Source organism: Ascidiella aspersa, chromosome 1 (assembly GCF_963924565.1).
Source record: "Ascidiella aspersa chromosome 1, kaAscAspe10.2, whole genome shotgun sequence".
Taxonomy (NCBI): Eukaryota; Metazoa; Chordata; class Ascidiacea; order Phlebobranchia; family Ascidiidae; genus Ascidiella; species Ascidiella aspersa.
Genome location: NC_139447.1, coordinates 6,732,160 through 6,751,225, shown reverse-complemented (window position 1 = coordinate 6,751,225; position 19,066 = coordinate 6,732,160). Strand labels below are relative to the sequence as shown.

The window sequence follows — 19,066 nt, the reverse complement described above, 5'->3', positions numbered from 1 at the left end:
TTTAACCGGCAGGATAGTTGACGCGGCCCGGCACCGGTCCACGGACCGGCTGTTGAGAACCACTGCTGTAAATCGTAAAGGTGGGAGAGCATATGGTGGGATATTTTTAATCAAGTCTTGTGGGTGACTGATTTATATTAGCCACTCTTTGAGTGGAATGCTGTATATCCACCCTATTTTAGTTACGTGAATTGATAAACTACTCGAAAAAAAGTCGGAAAAATTGTCTGGAGTCGACTTTTTGAGGGGCTGAAGTTAGACTCGGTTTGTTTTCCACCGACTCCGCAAACAAGTATTTTCTGTGGGTTGCGGTTGTGAAGTTTAGCAAGATTTTGCTATTTATTTTACCAAATATTAGACATTAATAAAAGTGACAATTTTGGTTTACTTTTCTTTCTATTCACGTTCGAAAAAAACGACTTTGTCAAAAAGGAATTAATTTAAAGTATTTGTTTATAGCAAATTTATAGTTTCGATATTTCTAATTCTGGTATTCATCTAGTCTAAGAAAATTGTAAACCGCTTATGTAATAAAAACCACTTCACCAATACTGTTGTACAATCTCATTAAGTTGTTCATATGTTATTATGACATCATAGGCAATATTGACATTTCCTTTAACCGACCCGATTGCTGTATTAAGTTACAAAATTTAAAATAAAGATGTTTCTTAAAGGCAGTTTCTTCTTATTAGTAACTTGTACAAACATTTTTATAGTACAAGTTAACTGCGTTGGCAGTAATTCCGGTGTGGAGAGTCTGGCAAAACAACTAAATGATTTGGCAGACAAAACTTTAAAATTTAAGGATTTCCAGGTAGGCGGTTATGTTGAAATTTCTCTACATTCTACATTGTATAATGTATTTAGTCAAAATGCTATGCAGATTTTATCGTTGCAGTGCATATGTGAGGTGTAAGAGTTTTGAAGCAGGTTAGAAAATTACCATACCAAATGATTAGTGTTTATTGTACAGGATTATATTAAATCGCTACCCTACAGGAATCAAGAACTGAACGGAAATGTTCTACTTGAAACGGTTCGTATAGAGTTGTCTGTCACACATTTTAGGTATCGTAAAAATGATGGCTCTGAAAACTCATATATTCATGTTAAATGCAGTTAAGCACGTCGCTTTCGGCAAAATTTCAAAGCCGCGAAAATGTTGTGAAAAATTTGCGTGATGCTGTAGAAGTGGCTTACAGCGACCAAGCTGCAGCCTCTGAAAAGTGCTGCCAACTGCAACAACACCAACTCGAATACGACTCCAGATTTCGCCAACAGGTAACCAAATTGATGCTAAAATTGCATCAAATAGCAGGCATGTCAAAGTGATAATCATTTATCTTTTTAAACTAAGTTCTGCCCTGTTTAACAACAAAAACTTTAAACACCACAGTATAGCCTACATTTAATTTTCCCAGTGATCGGGTTATTTAATTCAGTGGAACCTATGTGGGGTCGCCATTACTCACCAATTCATGCATTTTTTTATACGAAAACAAACTTTAAAAAATGTTGCGTTAATTATTAAATTTAATCCAAGCTTAATTTAAACTTTTATTTTGGCGCACATGTGTATAGCCACAGTTCTCTGGACTCGTGTATTATTTACAGTGGACTCCAACATTTTTATTACACGACCAATTGAAATAAGCTTAAATCAGCGTTTACATGCGACCCCAGTTTGGTTTTAGGTAGGCCTAAGTAATATTGAACTCAATAACACAAGCCATTGATTATTATGCTTAAAATGCTCCTAAATATTGAATCGGCAACTCGTGAGAAAACAGTAAACACTATATTACGTGCCTTTGTAGTATGTTGTCTACCTCTTTTAATTATTTGGAATCATGTGGCCTATCTCTTTATTACCCCGGTAAGGCTACATTTACAGCAGGGGTCTTTAAACTGGGCCCGCGAACCAAAAATATTTTTAGGGGTCCGCGCTAAATAAGGTTTGAGGAACTTCTGATTTATTGCGTTTGCTGTTTGGGTTAAAAATGCCCTTACCCAACCCTTGTTACTTTACATACTGGTGGACCACCTTAATGTTTTCAACAAAACATACTGCACTTTGTATATATATATTAACAGGCATATATTAACTAATCTAACAAACGACTTAAAGACCTGCTAAATTCTTTATCGGCATTCATTAACCGAATATAAATATATATACTGCAAACTGTTTTTGTTTTTTGTTTTTTAGGTTTCAGACAGCAGCGTTTGCGAGCTCGTCTCGCCCGCTGCACAGGCTTCGTCCGTTCGTTTAAAGGATGAATTCAAACGCGCCTGCATTGAAAACCTTGCGAACGTGCCTTCCACTAAGTGGCAGTACTTCGGCAGCGAGCAAGGTGTCACAACACAATTCCCAGCAAATAAAGCCGCTGATTGTGGGGCCTACGACAATCGATTTAGGTAACGGTGAATACCCTTTGCAATAAACACCGCTCTAATACAACCAATTATTAAAAGCTAAAAGAATGGTTGGGCGTGGCGCTGATTGGTTTCCTAACTATCATGTAAGGATTTTCCTAACTATGTAAAGTCTTGAAAACTTTTATAAAATCACACTTCCTAAATAGCTGCCATCAAGTTTCTAAAATCTGTTAACTAACTCTACAAAAGGAAATTGGAGCTAAGCCGGAATCTATCCCGTAATTTTGTAGGGGTGTAGTAAAAGCGTGATGTTGTAAAACAAGCGTCCTGCGCAAATATGCAACTGAAAATGCAGCGTAAAAAGATTTAAGAGAAAGACTATAAACGCTTTCAGCCCTTAAACAGCCTAAAGGTGCACGGTGTTTTTATTTTGACAATATTTTTCAAAACATTATAAGACAAATTGAAAGTGTTAAGCACTTTAGTTTTACTGAAACGACTTTAGTCAAATCAAGTAAGTTAAGTAAAGTGACTTGAGTCAAATCAAGTCAGGTCATTGAGTTAAGTCAAAGAAACACTGGTAAATACTAGCTGTATTACTTTCTGAGTGCAAAATCATATTTTTTAAACCAATAGTTAGTATTTTGCAACATAAAATTTAAGGCAAGTGTGCTTTCCAACGCTATTCGCATTTAATTTGCCAAAGTTCTTGTAGAACTACACAAAACTAGTCTGGACGTCCGCATGTCATACTTTTTTAATTATTATAATATATTTCAATCATGATCTGACTTAATTACGTCAACGTTCCACAATAAGAACATGTCGTCAAACAAGTTAAAGCAGCCTGTACGTTTTGCTCAGACCGTGGTACATACAAGCCAACGTACCCAAGCCAAAGCAAGTGGTAATCGTGGTCGATCAAAGCGGATCAATGCGTCAAACCCACTCGGGAGTTTCGTATATGGAGCTGGCTAAAGAGGCAGCCAGGACCGTTGTTGAAACCTTGAACCCTTACGACATGGTGGGTGTACGTTACAAGTGAAGAACGCATACATAGTATAACGCAACATTTGTCTTGATTGATGGACGTTTCAGCATGTTTTAGTTTCGCTTAACAGTTTAAATCCTCTTTTAGGGAGCTACCTTTATTTTAAACAGCCTTTACACAACTTTGTTTTTAATCAAAGCATTTTAAATAAAAGCGTGAATACAACAAAAATTGCATTATTTTGGCCTAAAAATGTTATTTTAGTCTACAATGAGTTTGCTTGGTAATAAAATCTATATCGAATAACTTGTAATCGGTTTTAGTTTAATTTGCTGTTTTAAAGAACAACTTATTGGTTCTGGTTTAAATGACACATGGGTTTCTTCCCACTGCTATTTAAAATGTTTTATCTATAGTTCGCCTTGGTGGCATTTTCTTCTCGTGCCGTAACCTTTGGTTCCAACACGCGACCCAACGGAGAATGCTTCAAGGACAGTTTTGCTCAAGCAACTCCACAGAACAAAGACATCGCCCTGGAGTTAATCCAGCGAATGCGACCGGACGGTATGGACCAAACATGGCGCCCAAACAATATCAACCTGCTGTTTTCCAACCCTCTTGAATACAACTGATTCTATGTGGCCTTGGCTAATTAAAACAACAGAGGAACATACTACTGTTCTCAGACAATACTTACATTACAATTATGCTTAAATGGCACTATGATTGGTTATCTCTAATTAATAATAAGCCCTCTAATTAATAATAATAAGTTTGTCACGTCCAATTGCGTCATAATTTTTTAGAAAATAATATTAACGTAAATAAATGCGCAGTGTAAGATAGCAACGCTATGTAAATTTAACCTTGCAAAAAATGAAAACTTATTATACTAGAGAAACAACTCTGAAAAGTAAATCTAGAAATTTAAATAAACGAGACATGTTATAGAACTACAAACTTACGTAAAAACATATTTTGCTGATTATATTAATTTAAATTTGATTTTTGTTTTTTCAGGAACCACTTGTTACAGCTGCGCGATTCACGCCGCTTTTGACTTTTTCGTGACTCTGGAAAACAGAACAAGCGAAGGTGAGTAGACATTCGGGCAATCAAACAAAAAGCCAGCTAATATGTAAACTTACAGGAGACTCGTAACAATTTAAAAGTAAGCTAGATAAGAATTAAAAAAGCAAAACGCATAAGAGTAACTTATGCACTCCGGTCTACGTATGCGACACGTCCCAGGTACTTCGAACTATATATTTATTTTTTTAAATCAAAACAAAAAACGGCTTAAGCTTAGCTGAAGGTAACTTCCCAATTCTTTGCAATCTCGTATAAAGGTAAAGCTACGTGTGTAGGCAAACCTAACAAAAAGCAGATTTTTAGTTAAACGCTAATCCCTATTAAATTCACGCCGCATTGAAGATATTATACTTGGCGTGTTTCCTCTTTATTGGAAATGCCCTTGTTCGCCAGATTCGTACCGCTCCGTAACATTTGCGCGTTCAGCGTTGGCAGGGGAGAGGGTGATCTTGTTTTTGTCCGACGGCATCCCGGACAGTGACGACACAGCGGCCAAAATTATGACGTCATTGAGGGAAAGGAACAGCGAACTCTCGCGGCCGGTCGCCATGCTCACTTACGGACTGGGTGCATCCGTCGGTAAGGCAATGCGACTATTGATGGAGTTTAATGAGCCCGTGATAACTTTAGACAATGTAAAGCTATTATAAGGTGGAAACTTAATGCTAGGCCAGTGGTTCTCAACCGGGAATCTGATATGTATTATGGTGTGCCATTTCTAATGCTCAGGGTGCCGTTAGGTATTTGAGAAGTTTTAACAACCTGATTTTTGCTTAATTGGTAAGCTTATTGATACAACTATTTGTGTACGATTGGAGACCATTATATAAAATGACATTTTCCAACATGTTTTGAGTTTATTGTATTGTTCTAGTTCCATTTATAGTGGCATTAAGTAAAATACTCAAAAAAACGAAAATTCCAGTCGAGGTGCCGCAAATCTATTTATAATTTTTGCCGTAAGCCATAAAAGGTTGAGAATCACTGTACTGATTCATAGCGCAGCCATGCATCAACAGGACTATACTGCTTTGCAAACACGCTAACCAATATTCGCTTATAAAATTAAATTTCGAATGCGTATGGATTTTTTCGGATGCGTAACTTTAAGTTTTACCTTAAACCTAAACGTACGATAGATATACCTTTTGCATCGAAGCGCACAACAAGTATATTGATTATTATTTAACCTTTTACTGCTCTTTAGATTTCTCAATTTTGCAAGAAATGGCGGGACTTGCTGATTTTGAAATTGGAGAGAACTCAAAGGTAACCTAAGACTACGTCACCCATATCGCAATACCTGCAAACAACACGTAAAAAAACAAAAAAGTTTTTCTTGGTATCAGCATGCATATTTTTTGCGCTCAATGCATGTTGAAATGTATGACACCATTTTTTGAGCAACTCCTGTATTTCAGACTGGAATTTTCACGCACATCAAAACCCCGTCCAATCTTCGCAACACGATGGCGTCTTATTACAACTTTTTCACGGAGGAGGGACAGGCAATCACATCACCGATATGGACAGTGCCATATTTAGACAGTTGGGGTTTGGGTGCGTAAAATTGGTTACAAATGGTTCAGCAGACAAACATTGGAATTTTATTTCGCATATCCTCATAATAACGTTCTATCGGCCACTTAAGTAGAAGACCACTTTGGTAGACACTCACGTATACCAGGGCTTGAAAATTACCCGGGGCCGCCTCCAGCCGAAACATCCAATTCGAGACTCCAGTCAAATTCGCCAAGTCCTGAGTCCGGTTCCCACTCTACAGTCTGTGTTACACCAGTTTTGCGTTTGCGTATGCAGTAATCCACTCATAAAGGATTTTATATAAGTTATGCCTCCACTAAATTCGGTTGAAAACTATTCTACTATATGCTATTCCACCTACAGTTTGCTCGGGACTCAGTTAGTCTTATAGGTCTTACTCGACTCCCGAGTTGGAAAAAATGAATTGGTCGAGTTTCGAGTCGCAACTCCGACTCTGCAGCCCCTACGGGCAAGTTTTATATGCCATTGTATACCAGAATGGACCCTTCAAAGGTGCATTTAATCCTCTTTAAGGTTGTTTTTGGTGTTGACTGGACCAATCCATCCAGTCTCTTCCCGCACGGCACAGCTTCTGTCGTAGGTGAAAAGTTAAATCATTTTTTTTTATATAATTGCCTGAAATTGCAAATTTTATAGTAAAGTGGCACATTGTCATGCTTTGTATTCTGTCGTAGGTCTCATGATCACTGCCGCGCTTCCTGTATACGAGAGCGGCAGTCTGGCTGGCGTGGCTGCTGTCGACATCACCATAGAGGAGTTACTGGCCGAGTCAAGCTTTTTCAAACCAACCGAGCTCACTTACGCATTTGTCATTAACCAAGCAGGTAAAATAGAACCAAAGCTTTATGTGCGTTGTGTGTGTTTTCAAAGGACAAACTAGAATAACCAGCTTGGTTTTGGTCTTTGGAACTAATTTTGCTGGTGTCTTATAATAAAATGATTTAACAGTGTCCCATGATTTTACGCAACTATATGTGCTGGGTTTGTCTTTAAATACTGCACTTTAATGTCAAACCTTCTGCGTCAATCCTATTATAATATATGCAGTCAACGACTTTTTAAAATAACTTTACTGCACTTGCAAATTGTAATTCATGCCATTTTGTACATATAGGCGATTGACGATTATTATCACAAAGTGTCGTTAAGCGAAACAAACAGCAAAAGGCATCAAGTAGTTATGACCACTTTCATTTTTGATAAACCGTTTTTCTTTTTCGCAGGTTTAGTGATAAGTCACCCGTTGTTTCCCGGCCAGTCGGACGGCGAACCTCTGTTAGTAGAAGCCACGGCGTTCAAGCGCGATTTGGAGTTTCTATCTATATTCGAGTCCATGAAAAAGTGGGTGTATACGATGAAATACGTCTCATACTAATTGATCTATGGATTCATTGCAGAACGTGCGTGTTGGTAAATGCGTGCGTGCGTCATTACGTGCGTGCGTGAGTTCATTCCTGTCTACCTGGGCTACTGCACGAATTTGTTATAATAAGTAAAGAGTTGTATTGTAACATTTCCAGGGGGTTAAAATGTCGGAGGTTAAAAAGCCAAAAAATCAGAAATTTTGAATTTAGCATAAATAGAACAAAAAACATCACTACTTGTTATTATACACTCGATATATAAACACTCGATACATAAACTGTTGCAACCAGGCATAGCAAAAATAATCCAAAACAGCTCCTCTGATAATTGCAATTCTTAACCAACGTTTCGGCAACCTATATCGCCTTATTTAGGATGAATGGCATCGAACGCTCATATAGTACAGTATATGGAAAAAGTAAACACTCGATGGTACAAATTTGCCGAAACCATTGGATTTTCGCAAGTTTACACCTAACTTTTTAGGGGAGAGTCGGGCATGAAATCCTTCATATCCACGCGAGTCCTTTCAGAGGGTGGGAGCCGAAAGTACGGAATAATAACCGCTCAAGTTCCCTCTACATACCACTGGAAAAAGGTATATAAATTTTCAGATATTACGTTATATTTAAGACAGTGGTGTTTTACATTTGATGCCAGAGACACATCCTATCTAAAAACCGGCGTGCCAAAAAGTTTAGATAAAGCGCCGCTGTTCTAAGCGTATATAGCTTAAAAAGTCTGATGCCATCGTTCTCTTTGTATACTGTACATATTTAAAAGTTTGATGCATAAATAAAAAACATATATAATAAATTAATTTCACGCAGCACATACATTTATTTTTTGCATCGCATAAATTACTTATTTAGTCTTTGTTGTTAGCTGTGTGTGTCTAAGCCTAAATCTGTAAATGGAGGGAACCGTTTAACAACATTTTTTATTGGTAAACAGTGTCAACTGATGTTCGAACCTAATTAAGTAACTTAAGTTTTATAACATATTCTACAGTTAACTAAAGCTTACTAAACATTGCGTAAGAGGCCTTTATTACAACGAGTAAGAACCGACATGAATTAATCAAAGGCGCATCATCTCAGTGTAATGTTTAAGGACGTTTTCCAATTACAGATTCCAGGAACTATATTTTCGATCTGCCTAGTCATGGCTGATAACGACTCCCAGTCTGTCCTCGCGCACATGGGCTCACTCGCGCCCGGTTCGTTTCTTTATCACCGAATCGATCGAATATCACCGAACCAAGCTTGTCAACATTCTCAAATCCTTGCGGCTAAAGGTATAGCAGGCATAAAATTCTTACGTTGATAAAAAAGTTTTTAAATTGTTGTAGTAGGGCAGGGGTCATCGATACTTGTTTTCATAAAGGGCCAGATAACTATAAGGCCTGACGATTGCTGGCCGGATAAATTGTAGGAATTGATATTCGCGGGTCGGATTGAAATTTCGTGTCTAATTTTGTTGACTTTATTATTATCGTGAAACGAAGAATTGCATCGACAACCTTCAACTGCACTTCATCTTTAAATTTAATTTGGTGATCCATACAGTAGTAGATTACATACTGTAAAAGACAGCCTTCTGGGAAGCTATAAAAGTGTGTCTAAATATAGATTTCAATATACGATGAAGCGAGTTTCCCAACAAAACATCCGCTTAAATGACTTCGATTGGTCTTAGGTCCATGCCATACACGGCATACAGTAATGTTTATTTATTCGCTTATTTTTTAAGGAAGGGCACATTTCTATGGAAATATTCAGAGTTGGATCAATTCCATTAAATTAGGTCGATTGCAATTACAATTACTCCCTTCATTGTTTAAATTACATTAAAAACTGTAATTCATTACATCAATTACAATTACAAATTACAATTGATCCAACTCTAAAAATAATTTGCTATTTATCCTTTACATTGAGCACCTTCCCCACACAGATCAAAGTTCGGTGGCTTTGGCGGCCAGAGCGTTCCAAGATCCGCAGATAATCTTGTCCGATTTCGATTACGACATGCAAACTTTAGTGGACTACATGGAAGGACGAAGTGACGACCCCGGATTGCTAAAGGTTGGGCTTTATTGGTCAACTAACACCGTTTGCATGCATTTTGTGAATGCAGTTGGCCGAATTGTACTTTGCAGGGATATCAACCCAAGTCTTACTGAGGGCCGCATGAGATAATTTGAATATACGTCAGCGGGCCGCACCAACATAACTAACAAAGAAAAACTGTTTTAAAATCAAATGTTACATTTATTTGATAGCGATACTAACATAATTGAGTGTTCGCTTGAGCGAATTTTTGTTTGTTTTAATCTTGGCTTTTTGTATATTTTCCTCTTTTGTCTAAAATAGAATGTACGTAATATCAACTATTATGTTCAACGATGCAAAAAGTATAATGTAACTCGTGATTGAGGAGTATTTAACAAAATAGAATAGCCATTGCCCTACTGACCAACCTATCAAACAAATCAAAAAGCCCACAGAAAAACCTTAAGGTTAAAGAGGAATTTTACCAAATCTTTAAAATTCCTCTTTAAATTTATATACAGGACGGCGTGAGAGACTCTGTTGTAGCGACTGAAAAAGCAGAGAAGCTTTGGCTTTCCTCCGTTCGCGACGAGGTGAACAAGAACGTGTTTTGGCGATACGTTGCAACTGGCGACGGAACTTTCCGGATCTTTCCAGGAACGAAAATGCCGAGCGGCTACGATCCAGTAGCAAGAGGCTGGTGAGTTCAAACGCAGTGGAGGAATGTAAGGCGTTGAAGCCCAGTGTTGTAAACAAGTCATTTGTAAAATAACCTAAGTCTAAGTCAAGTCGCATGTAAAATAACTTAAGACCCAGTCAAGTCTTAATTAAAGCAATTCAATTCCAAGTCGAATCCTTGTCGCAAAAATTACTTGGCAAGCTATTAAAATTGGGTCTCGTCCGATTATGAGCATTGCTTTAACTTAAAAATACCAAAAGAGCAATAGAGGGACAGCAAATTGTTTATGCGCTAAAAATAGGATTAATAACCCACTTTTACGAAAAAATTCCTAATGAAAACAGTTTATTCAACCCAAGTCATTTTTCTAAAATGCTCAAGTCAAGTCATTTGAAAACAGTGAAGTGCACTTAAGTCAAGTCATTTACTTAAGTCATTACAACAGTGTTAAAGGTAAGACACAAGCAACATCAACGGCCACTAAAATCAGCCCAACCTCTTACGTGGTTAATTTGATTCCTAAGACAAGTGCGCAAAACCAAACCACCATCTTTCTCACTACTACCACTATATAGTAGCAAAAATATACAATTAAATGTTCAATTACAACCTATTCTACTAGCGAATAACCAACTGAACATCTAGATAGGAAGATTTTATAATATTTTGAATACCTTGTGTAAACCGTGTTTAGCCCTATATATCTAGCCAGGGATGGCGAACCACTGTCCCGCGGGTCACAAAGTGACCCATCATAGATTTTTAATGACCCACTTGTCTCTCAAGAAATACCGAAATGTTATCATTCTTTTTCATGAAAGAACGAAAGAGCAAAATGTAAAAAAAAACAGTTTTTCGTTAGATAATACCATACTGTTTAAATCAGGGCTGACCAATATGTGAGTCGTGCAAAAGTGTTTTGGGGTGACGAGTAGCCTACATTAACTGCACTTTAACAGATCGCGGTACAGAAAAGCAGACAACTAAAAGCATTTTGTTTATCGCTGTAAAACGTAAAGGCTGGCGATCACTTGCGAAAACTCAGAGTTCGCATACTAAAAGTTCTAAAAACCCTGGTTAAATCAATAAACCATGCTGAAAAACTTTCTGCTGAACTCCTGTAATCCCATAAAAAATGCTGCAGCATTTTTTAACAACTTAGCTTCTTAATATTTGTGGGAATCCGAATTTGGAAATCATTCAAAAACCTTGAATTAGCAAAACACTTAAAACGACGCAGCAGAGTTTCACATAAAGTTAGCAAATAATTAAATATATGACCCACTTGTGCATTTTGTAAGGATTAAAGTCGTGTTTGACACCCACGCGATGAAAAGGTTCGCCATCCCTGATGTAGGCTATAGCGCGAAGATGGTTGGAAGACAAGGTAGTTTTAATCCTACTATCCCTTGTCTAGCCTACTATTAACATAGTGATTGCTTTTAAGCGAAAAGTGAACATAACTGTTTTGAAATTCTACAATTGTGTTTCAGCCTGTATGTGATGAACAGTGCTTGTGTTACAACCATACAAAAGTACTTTTATACAAAATACACTTTCGCAGCTTGACTTTCTCGTACTTTTCTCTCATATCTGAAAAATATTAGAAAAAAAACAGCATGTTTTTAATACAGGTAAAAGGTGATTCCATTTTTTTATGTTGAGAATAGGTTTCAACTTGCGCAAGCGAACCATGACAAGTACGTCATAACTCCGCCGTACCGCGACGCGGCGAGTGGAGTCAGTGTCGTCACAATGGCGAGAGCGCTGCGCCAACCAAACCAAGATACCCTGTTCGGCGCCATAGGCGTCGATATTGAGACGGCTTTCTTCCAACAACTTTTGGTAAAGTTTCACCCGACGTGCAACGACACACGAAATTATAGGTAAAATATAAAAATAAAGTTGGCGAACCAGTAGGCCTATTGTGGAGACCTAATACTATACGACTTAATTTATGTGCTCTTGATGTTTGCGGTTGGATGTCAGTGACAAATTTGCTTAAGCTTAAGTCATTGGACGTGTTTTTTTTTCTTAAATATATTTTGTTGCAAAAAATGTTTTACCTTAATTGTTATGCCTAAACAGTTCTCATTTTTTCTTGTGTTGCGCGCTTTTGTCGTTCACTCAACTAAGTAATTGCTTACCAATTTAAATGGCTTACCATATTAGGTTGATGTTAATAACTTAACTTGCTATGACAATGACTTGCAATTGAACTTGACTCTCATCTTTACAAATGTCCACAATGGAATTGAATCGATTAAAACTAAGGATGGCAATACTAGCTGTAATAATATTTTTGATAGCGTTGACAGGTTTCTCATTTTTAAATTAATTCAGGACTTCCACCACAAAATTATTCGTTCTAGCTGTAAGTATATATACTATTGACAGTTTTAAGTATACCCTTGACATCCATGCTCAGTGCTCACTGTGTTATCGCACTGCTACCAAACAAGCTTCACTCATACGAATCCATTGACCTAAGGTGTACCCTGCTTGATCACGCCGGCTTCGCAATAACGACCGAGCAATATCTCGCCAATGCTTACATGCCAGTCAAGCACATCACCCAACTACAACCCACCATAGCAGGGACTCTTTTCCACGCGGGTGTCATGCAACCCCGGCGATGTGCCAGCATCGATAAGGCCATTGTTCATAATACCTACAAGGTAAGTTTTGCCTGCCGTTTCCATTTACTCGAAATGCGCCAAGAAAGTGTCGGTTACTTGGATTGGCTAAGTTTCGCGATTGAATTATATAACATGTACTTAACTGTAGTGTTGTGAACCAGTCAAGAAATGAATTGTCCCATTCAAGTCTTTAAATATATAAAAACCCAAGTCCTAGTCCAAGTCAACAGTTTATCAAATCAAACCCCATTCAAGCCATAGTTAGAGCATATCAAGCCCCTTTCTTCATAAAAATTAAATCTTAAACTACTAAAATTGGAAACCTCGTCCGTTTATAAGCAATGACTAAACGAAAATATAACTAAAACGCAACATATATCAAGGAAATTGTTTGTTTTTTTGTGCAGCAAATTGAATATATAAACAACTTGAAAACAAAGTCAGTGTATAAAAACTCAAGTTAAGTCAAGTCATTTAAAAACAGTGACCTAAGTGCACTAAACTCACGTCATGACTTATACGTCATTACAACTTTGCTCTACTGAGCTGACCAATTGGCAAATGAATACTATGATGTCACAAACTTAGATTTAGTACTTGCGAAAAGTAAATATTACTTGATGCTTGGCTGATCTGAACATTTTGCAATGTTTTTCCATAAATTGTGTTTTACCATGGTTAAGGCCTATTTTTGCGGGTTTTTTTAATTAAGGAAACTAGAAAATGTTTTTTTAACAATTGACAAAACGGAATGAATTTTGCTGAAATTTGAATTCTACGACATGACAAATTAGTTCGGTGATCATTTTTTTGTTATATATTTGGGCTTGATAAACCGAACGGTTCTTAGTTTTTTGTTTGTTTTATTAGTCTCGCGCTTTATAACCAAACGGTTCACATTTTAGATAGCAGAACATCTAACGCCGTTCGTCGGATCCACCATTCATTGCAACCAGTTCGAACTTCTTCCGATCAACGCAACCAACGCTTATTTGCTGGTCGAAGATAAAAATGCCGGTTCTTGTGACGACACAACGTCATCTCCCTGCTTCTGCAATTCGGCGGGCGGTATATCTAACGTAAGTTGGTGTTTCTGAAGAAAAATTTTTCCGCATCTTTTTCAATGTTATTATATCGAAAGTCATCCCAACAGTAGAAAACGCTTTCACTGAATTCATGTATGCCTATAGTAGGCTTCGTTTTTATGTACAAAAGGCTAACTGATGTGTATTTTATTGAAGCATGTCGTTTCGTGGTCCAAAGTCTCTTAATCGGTTCTAAATTAGGCCTATAGTAATTTGTTTAGTTTTTTTTGTACGAAAAGCTGGCTAATGTATGTATTTGGCAATAATATGATGTTTCGTTGTCCAACCGAATACACATTGCCGAGAAAATCAGACGAACGACGCTTACAGATTAAATAGCCTACTTAGACAAATAAGTTTTATCTTAATCCTTTGAATTTAAACTTGTCATCTGAAAGTAAAATCTGTTTTCCATATTCCTGACCAGTAACAGCTGAATACTCTAGCAAAGCTAGCAATTCAGATCAGACACTGTTAACTGATAAATCTCATTAAATCAACCTCTTTTGAATTAAGACATATTGACGATGCATTTGCTGTCGGAATATATGTAGGTTATATATCTTTAATGTATATTTTAATAGTGTCTGACCTAAATTGCTAGCTTTGCTAGAGTAGTCTGCTGCTAACTTAACCTATATGCATTTCTAACTTCAATAACTGACTATATACGTTTAAGCTCCTGTACCTCAATGTCCTTTATTTGCACTAGTCGCCTACGTGCGGATATGTTTCCAATGATGGATGCACCTGTCCATGTTCAAATCTAAATGACGAGTTCCATCCTTGTTCCAACATGTACAATTGGTCAAGGTAAGGATAAAACGCGAATACCTTGCTTAAAGCAACTCCCACATTGTGATAGCTTTCTGCTGTAGCCAATGAGAACATTTACATATGCCGATCATCTGTTTAAAAGCAGTGGTTCCCTACTTTTTTAATTATTTTTGTGGTGAACGCCCTTCAACCATTTTATAATTCAGCGACCTTATTTAAAAATAAATGTAGGCCTACAGGTTTACCGATTACTATACAATTGACATAAAGAAAATACAAAAAATAATTACAACCAGCTTTAATGAAATGGGTGTACCCCGTCGGTAATATCATTTTGGCGAGTTTTACAGACATAGCCTAATATTTTTTTTTTTAAGACAAGCATTTCTTTTCTAATATGTACATCGCCTGAAACTACTTAACAAATCAAAGGGGTCCGCTGACCATACTATTACAATGCATCAGATAGGATTAACGAAAATTCGAACAGCTTTAATTTTAGAAATTTAGATTGTATAAGTCGGAATATTAACCTGACTTGAACGTTTCTCGGATTTAAAGAAACGCATTTAGGGAAAACACTAAATCAGTTGGTAAACTTTTCTCCAGTACCAGTCCACGTCCCTGCGTTCCAGAGAAGCCCGACCTCTCCCAGACCGAAAGCTCATTGGGAGATGTCAACGATTTACCGGAGTGCTACGAAATTGCATTTAAGTTAGATATAACGCAAATACCAACATTATCCGACGAAGGTAAAACTATTTAATTTACAACAATGCAATAAATCGAAGTGTAGTCTTAAGAACACCAGCTAATTCAAAGTTTTAACTACTTTTACCTATATGCAGACATCAACCTTAGTTCTGATTTGTCGTCTTAAGGCCAGTTTACACTACAGCTGCACTGAGTTGAACAAAGCGTAATTTGCATTTAAATTCTATTGTGGCGAGCGTTTCACGTTTTGCTAAACTCAAACCCAGTGCAGCAATAGAAAAACGTTACGTTTTGGAGCGATTTTTACGCCCAGCGCAGCTCACTGCAGCTGTAGTGAAAATAATTTCACGCCCAGTGCAGCTGTAGTGTGAACGGACCTTTAGAGGGCAAATTTTTTCTCTTGTTTCATATAATCCATGCCTCGATATTTTTGACCCGCTTTAATGTGTAGAATAATATCGCTCCTATATGTAGCTTATTGTGCTGGTTTAAAAGCGATGTTTTTCCTCAGAAGGAAAAGAAGATGATGATGACACAGAAAAAGATAAAACTGGTCTAATCATCTTCGGCATAGCGGCAGTAGCACTTTTGCTCGCTGGAACCTTTTACAAATACACACGAGGAAGCAATAGGAGAAACCAAAGGGCAAGTTATGATAAATCCATTATTAATGAGCCATTTATATGTTCAGTTTGACAATAAGAGGAAAATTGCGTTGACCACTTACAGATTTAATCGAAATGACCAAATCGACTTTGTTTTGGGCAGTCATTATACGTTGTTTTGGGCAGTCATTATATAGCGTTAAAAATAAATTTCTAAAAAGAACATCTGTTTGTCAGATGTATTACTTTCTTTTAGTATGTCAAATTAAACATACAACAAGCTTAACCTTCAATAACGTGCTATACTTATCAATGTTAACGCAACTCGAACTTGTCAAGATTATTGGGACCATTCTATTCCGATCGTTAGCAGCAAATAAACGAAGGACACATAAAACACTTTTTAACAATGAAACAAAAAGTTGAAAATTGTCATTAGTTACGAAAATTCATATTTTGTTTGCGCGGACAACTTAGGCCTTTAATTCGACTGCCGGCAACGGTTTATTTTGGCTTTCATAAGGCAATACTGTGCGGACCGGAAACCTATGGGCAACACCTGGTCGACGGAAATAACTAGCCAATCGAGTGTCTAGATAAATCCGCCACATTACATTTTCAGGTGGGAAGTTCGCCAACGAACGCAGTTTACCCGACTACGATTGAGCAACCGAGCAACCTGGGACATTCTAATCCAGGCAACTTCAATCAACATCCAATTCCTACTCCACTAAGCTACAACCAGTATCAAAATCCTACTCCAGGCAGCTACAGTCAACATCCAGCAAACTACGAATCCTCCAAACCTGTTCCTTCAATTCCTCCAGGACCGTCCGTTGACCTCCAGCACACCTACAACCCAGTACAATCCAACCTAGGGGGTCACACCGCTTATGGGTCCGATTACGCCCCACCGATTACCCCCGAATCGGCGCCTCCAGCCTATAACGATGTCAGGAATTATTAAACGTTTACGAAAAACAGACAATGTGTTGACGTGATATGTGTTACACAGCCTGAAATTTAAGGTCTGCTTTTGATATCTTTATAACATTTCGTAGCAGTAGACACCGTCGGATCATGCACTTTTAAGGCGCTTTAAAAAGTTGAGATTTTGGTGCCCAAGATCTGTCACTAAAATATAAACACAATAAACCACTCAAGATATTATCCATCGAAAATATAGAGGTTTAAGATGATAGTTGAGAAAGAAAAATAAGAAAAAATTCACTGAAAAAACATTAAAAAAACGTCTGCGGTGTCCTTTTCCCTTGCTGCCCTAGGCACTTGGTTGTTTTGCTAATTGCTTAATCCAGCCCTGTAAGTGGGCCTATATAAATAGCGGTAAGCATATAAAAAACGCGTTTATAAAGAGAACGGTTTTCTTACAGCCTACGCAATTGTAAAAACACCTTGGCTTTTTTTCTTATAGTTATTTCTCTAGCGACGATCCTTGCGTTTTCTGATATAGAACGACGAACGTCGCTGTTTTCAAATGACTTGACTTTGTCTGAAGTCATTAAATCAAGTGACTTGGTTGGTTAAAATTAAGTGTTTCGCTTAATATTCTATTTTAAGCTGAGAAATTTAAGTTTAGCATGTAAAACGAATATATTGCTATTTGCTACACGATGTTTTTTATGGGATTTAATAAATTATTGCTCATAAGCGGACACGTTAACCATTTTTATGGTTTATCTTTTATTTTTAATAGAAGTGGTTTGACTTGATATTTAAAATAAAGACTAAGTTGAACTAGAGTTTTTTTACAACTACTTGACTAGGACTTAAAAAATACTTTAAGGTGATTGGAGAGTTTGGGAATAAATATTTTTTTAAATGATTTTTTATCATTTTGGCACCTGTACAAATCAATGCAAAGACAAGCTTCGTCACATTCTGGCTGCTGCGCTTCGTTCAGAAAATCAACCCAACATTTTTTCAATTTGTTTTTTGATTGCCTTTAAGAAAAGCAGTTCACAACGAAAACGTGCCGCCGAACAAACGAAAAAACGAACAGACAGACGCGCAACACGCACACATACACAGATACAGAAAAATTAAATAGCTGCGCCACGGGTCAGGTATGTAACACTGCGCGGAAAAGGACTAGCACAAGCTGCTTGGTGAAAGCGATAAGAAATAAGCAAACGTAAGATCATTTCGACAAACCGAAGTCCAAAGAGTTCAATTCGTAGCCAAAAAATCCTCCGAAACGTCGCATTCTGGACTCTGCTTTTCTCAAGTTAAGGAATTCTTGCAAATACAAGTTTTCAGACAACGTAATTTCCATAGTCTTAGAGATTGGCCACATGTATCCCAGTCCGGTCTAGACCTGTTATGTTCCCTTATATTGGTTGTCTTGGACAAATTCAGGCAAAATGGCACAAAGTGGGGCAACATCAGGTTGCATTCAAAGAGACACGTGAGGTCAAGTAACACTTTGTCAAATTTATAATGCCAGCAGTAAAATTTGCGAAAAGAAGAAGCTGTTGACAACAAAATAGTTTACAAGGCAAAAAGGTTTAGTGTAAAAAGGTTGCTAAGCTTTATAATAATATACAGTCTTAATTTAAAGTCTTACGTCAATGCTATGGCAGATGCCTTTTTCCGGCCTGTGGCAAAAATAGATAGGAATAGTTAAAGGACAAATAAATACTACAGGATCTCCGCTTAAATATACGCTGATAGCACAGTCAAACCATAACATATGACACTTTCGTGCGTGTTTAGAGTAAGGTTCGGCATTAATTTATCCATCTGATGCAAGCAGGGTGGTTGTAGGAATAATTAAATGACAAATAAATATATTACTACAGGAATTCCGTTATACTACAGGAAATTCCGTTTAAATATACGCTGATAACACAGTCAAACACTAACCCATGGCAAAACTTTAGAGTGTTTATTTATAGTAGGTTTGGCATTATTTTCTCCATCTGATGCAATAAGGGTGGTTACCATAAGAAATATATGATGCTTAGTATTTTATACCAAAACAACACTAAATATCATGGGCAAAAAAATGCAATCGACCAAAACTAATTATTTCATCACTGAACAATATAACAGAAAGGTAAAATCGAGAAAAGTTAAAGAAGAGTCAATGCTGAAACAACC

General features: G+C 37.2%; 1 protein-coding gene across 1 annotated transcript; it reads left to right on the top strand.

The window, feature by feature from the left end:
- Window positions 1-10: 10 nt before the first annotated feature.
- Window positions 11-16,913, top strand: LOC146166818 (VWFA and cache domain-containing protein 1-like). The gene is made up of 23 exons (XM_083385059.1): window positions 11-817; window positions 977-1,039; window positions 1,123-1,284; window positions 2,213-2,421; window positions 3,247-3,406; window positions 3,790-3,937; window positions 4,394-4,468; window positions 4,859-5,044; window positions 5,673-5,734; window positions 5,887-6,025; window positions 6,703-6,852; window positions 7,252-7,369; window positions 7,880-7,991; window positions 8,525-8,690; window positions 9,350-9,480; window positions 9,969-10,147; window positions 11,797-12,012; window positions 12,618-12,804; window positions 13,671-13,844; window positions 14,563-14,663; window positions 15,237-15,379; window positions 15,853-15,986; window positions 16,569-16,913. Exons 1-23 carry the CDS (start codon window positions 665-667, stop codon window positions 16,911-16,913), a joined length of 3,513 nt encoding a protein of 1,170 aa, XP_083241185.1. The 5' UTR covers window positions 11-664.
- The last annotated feature ends 2,153 nt before the right edge of the window (window positions 16,914-19,066 follow it).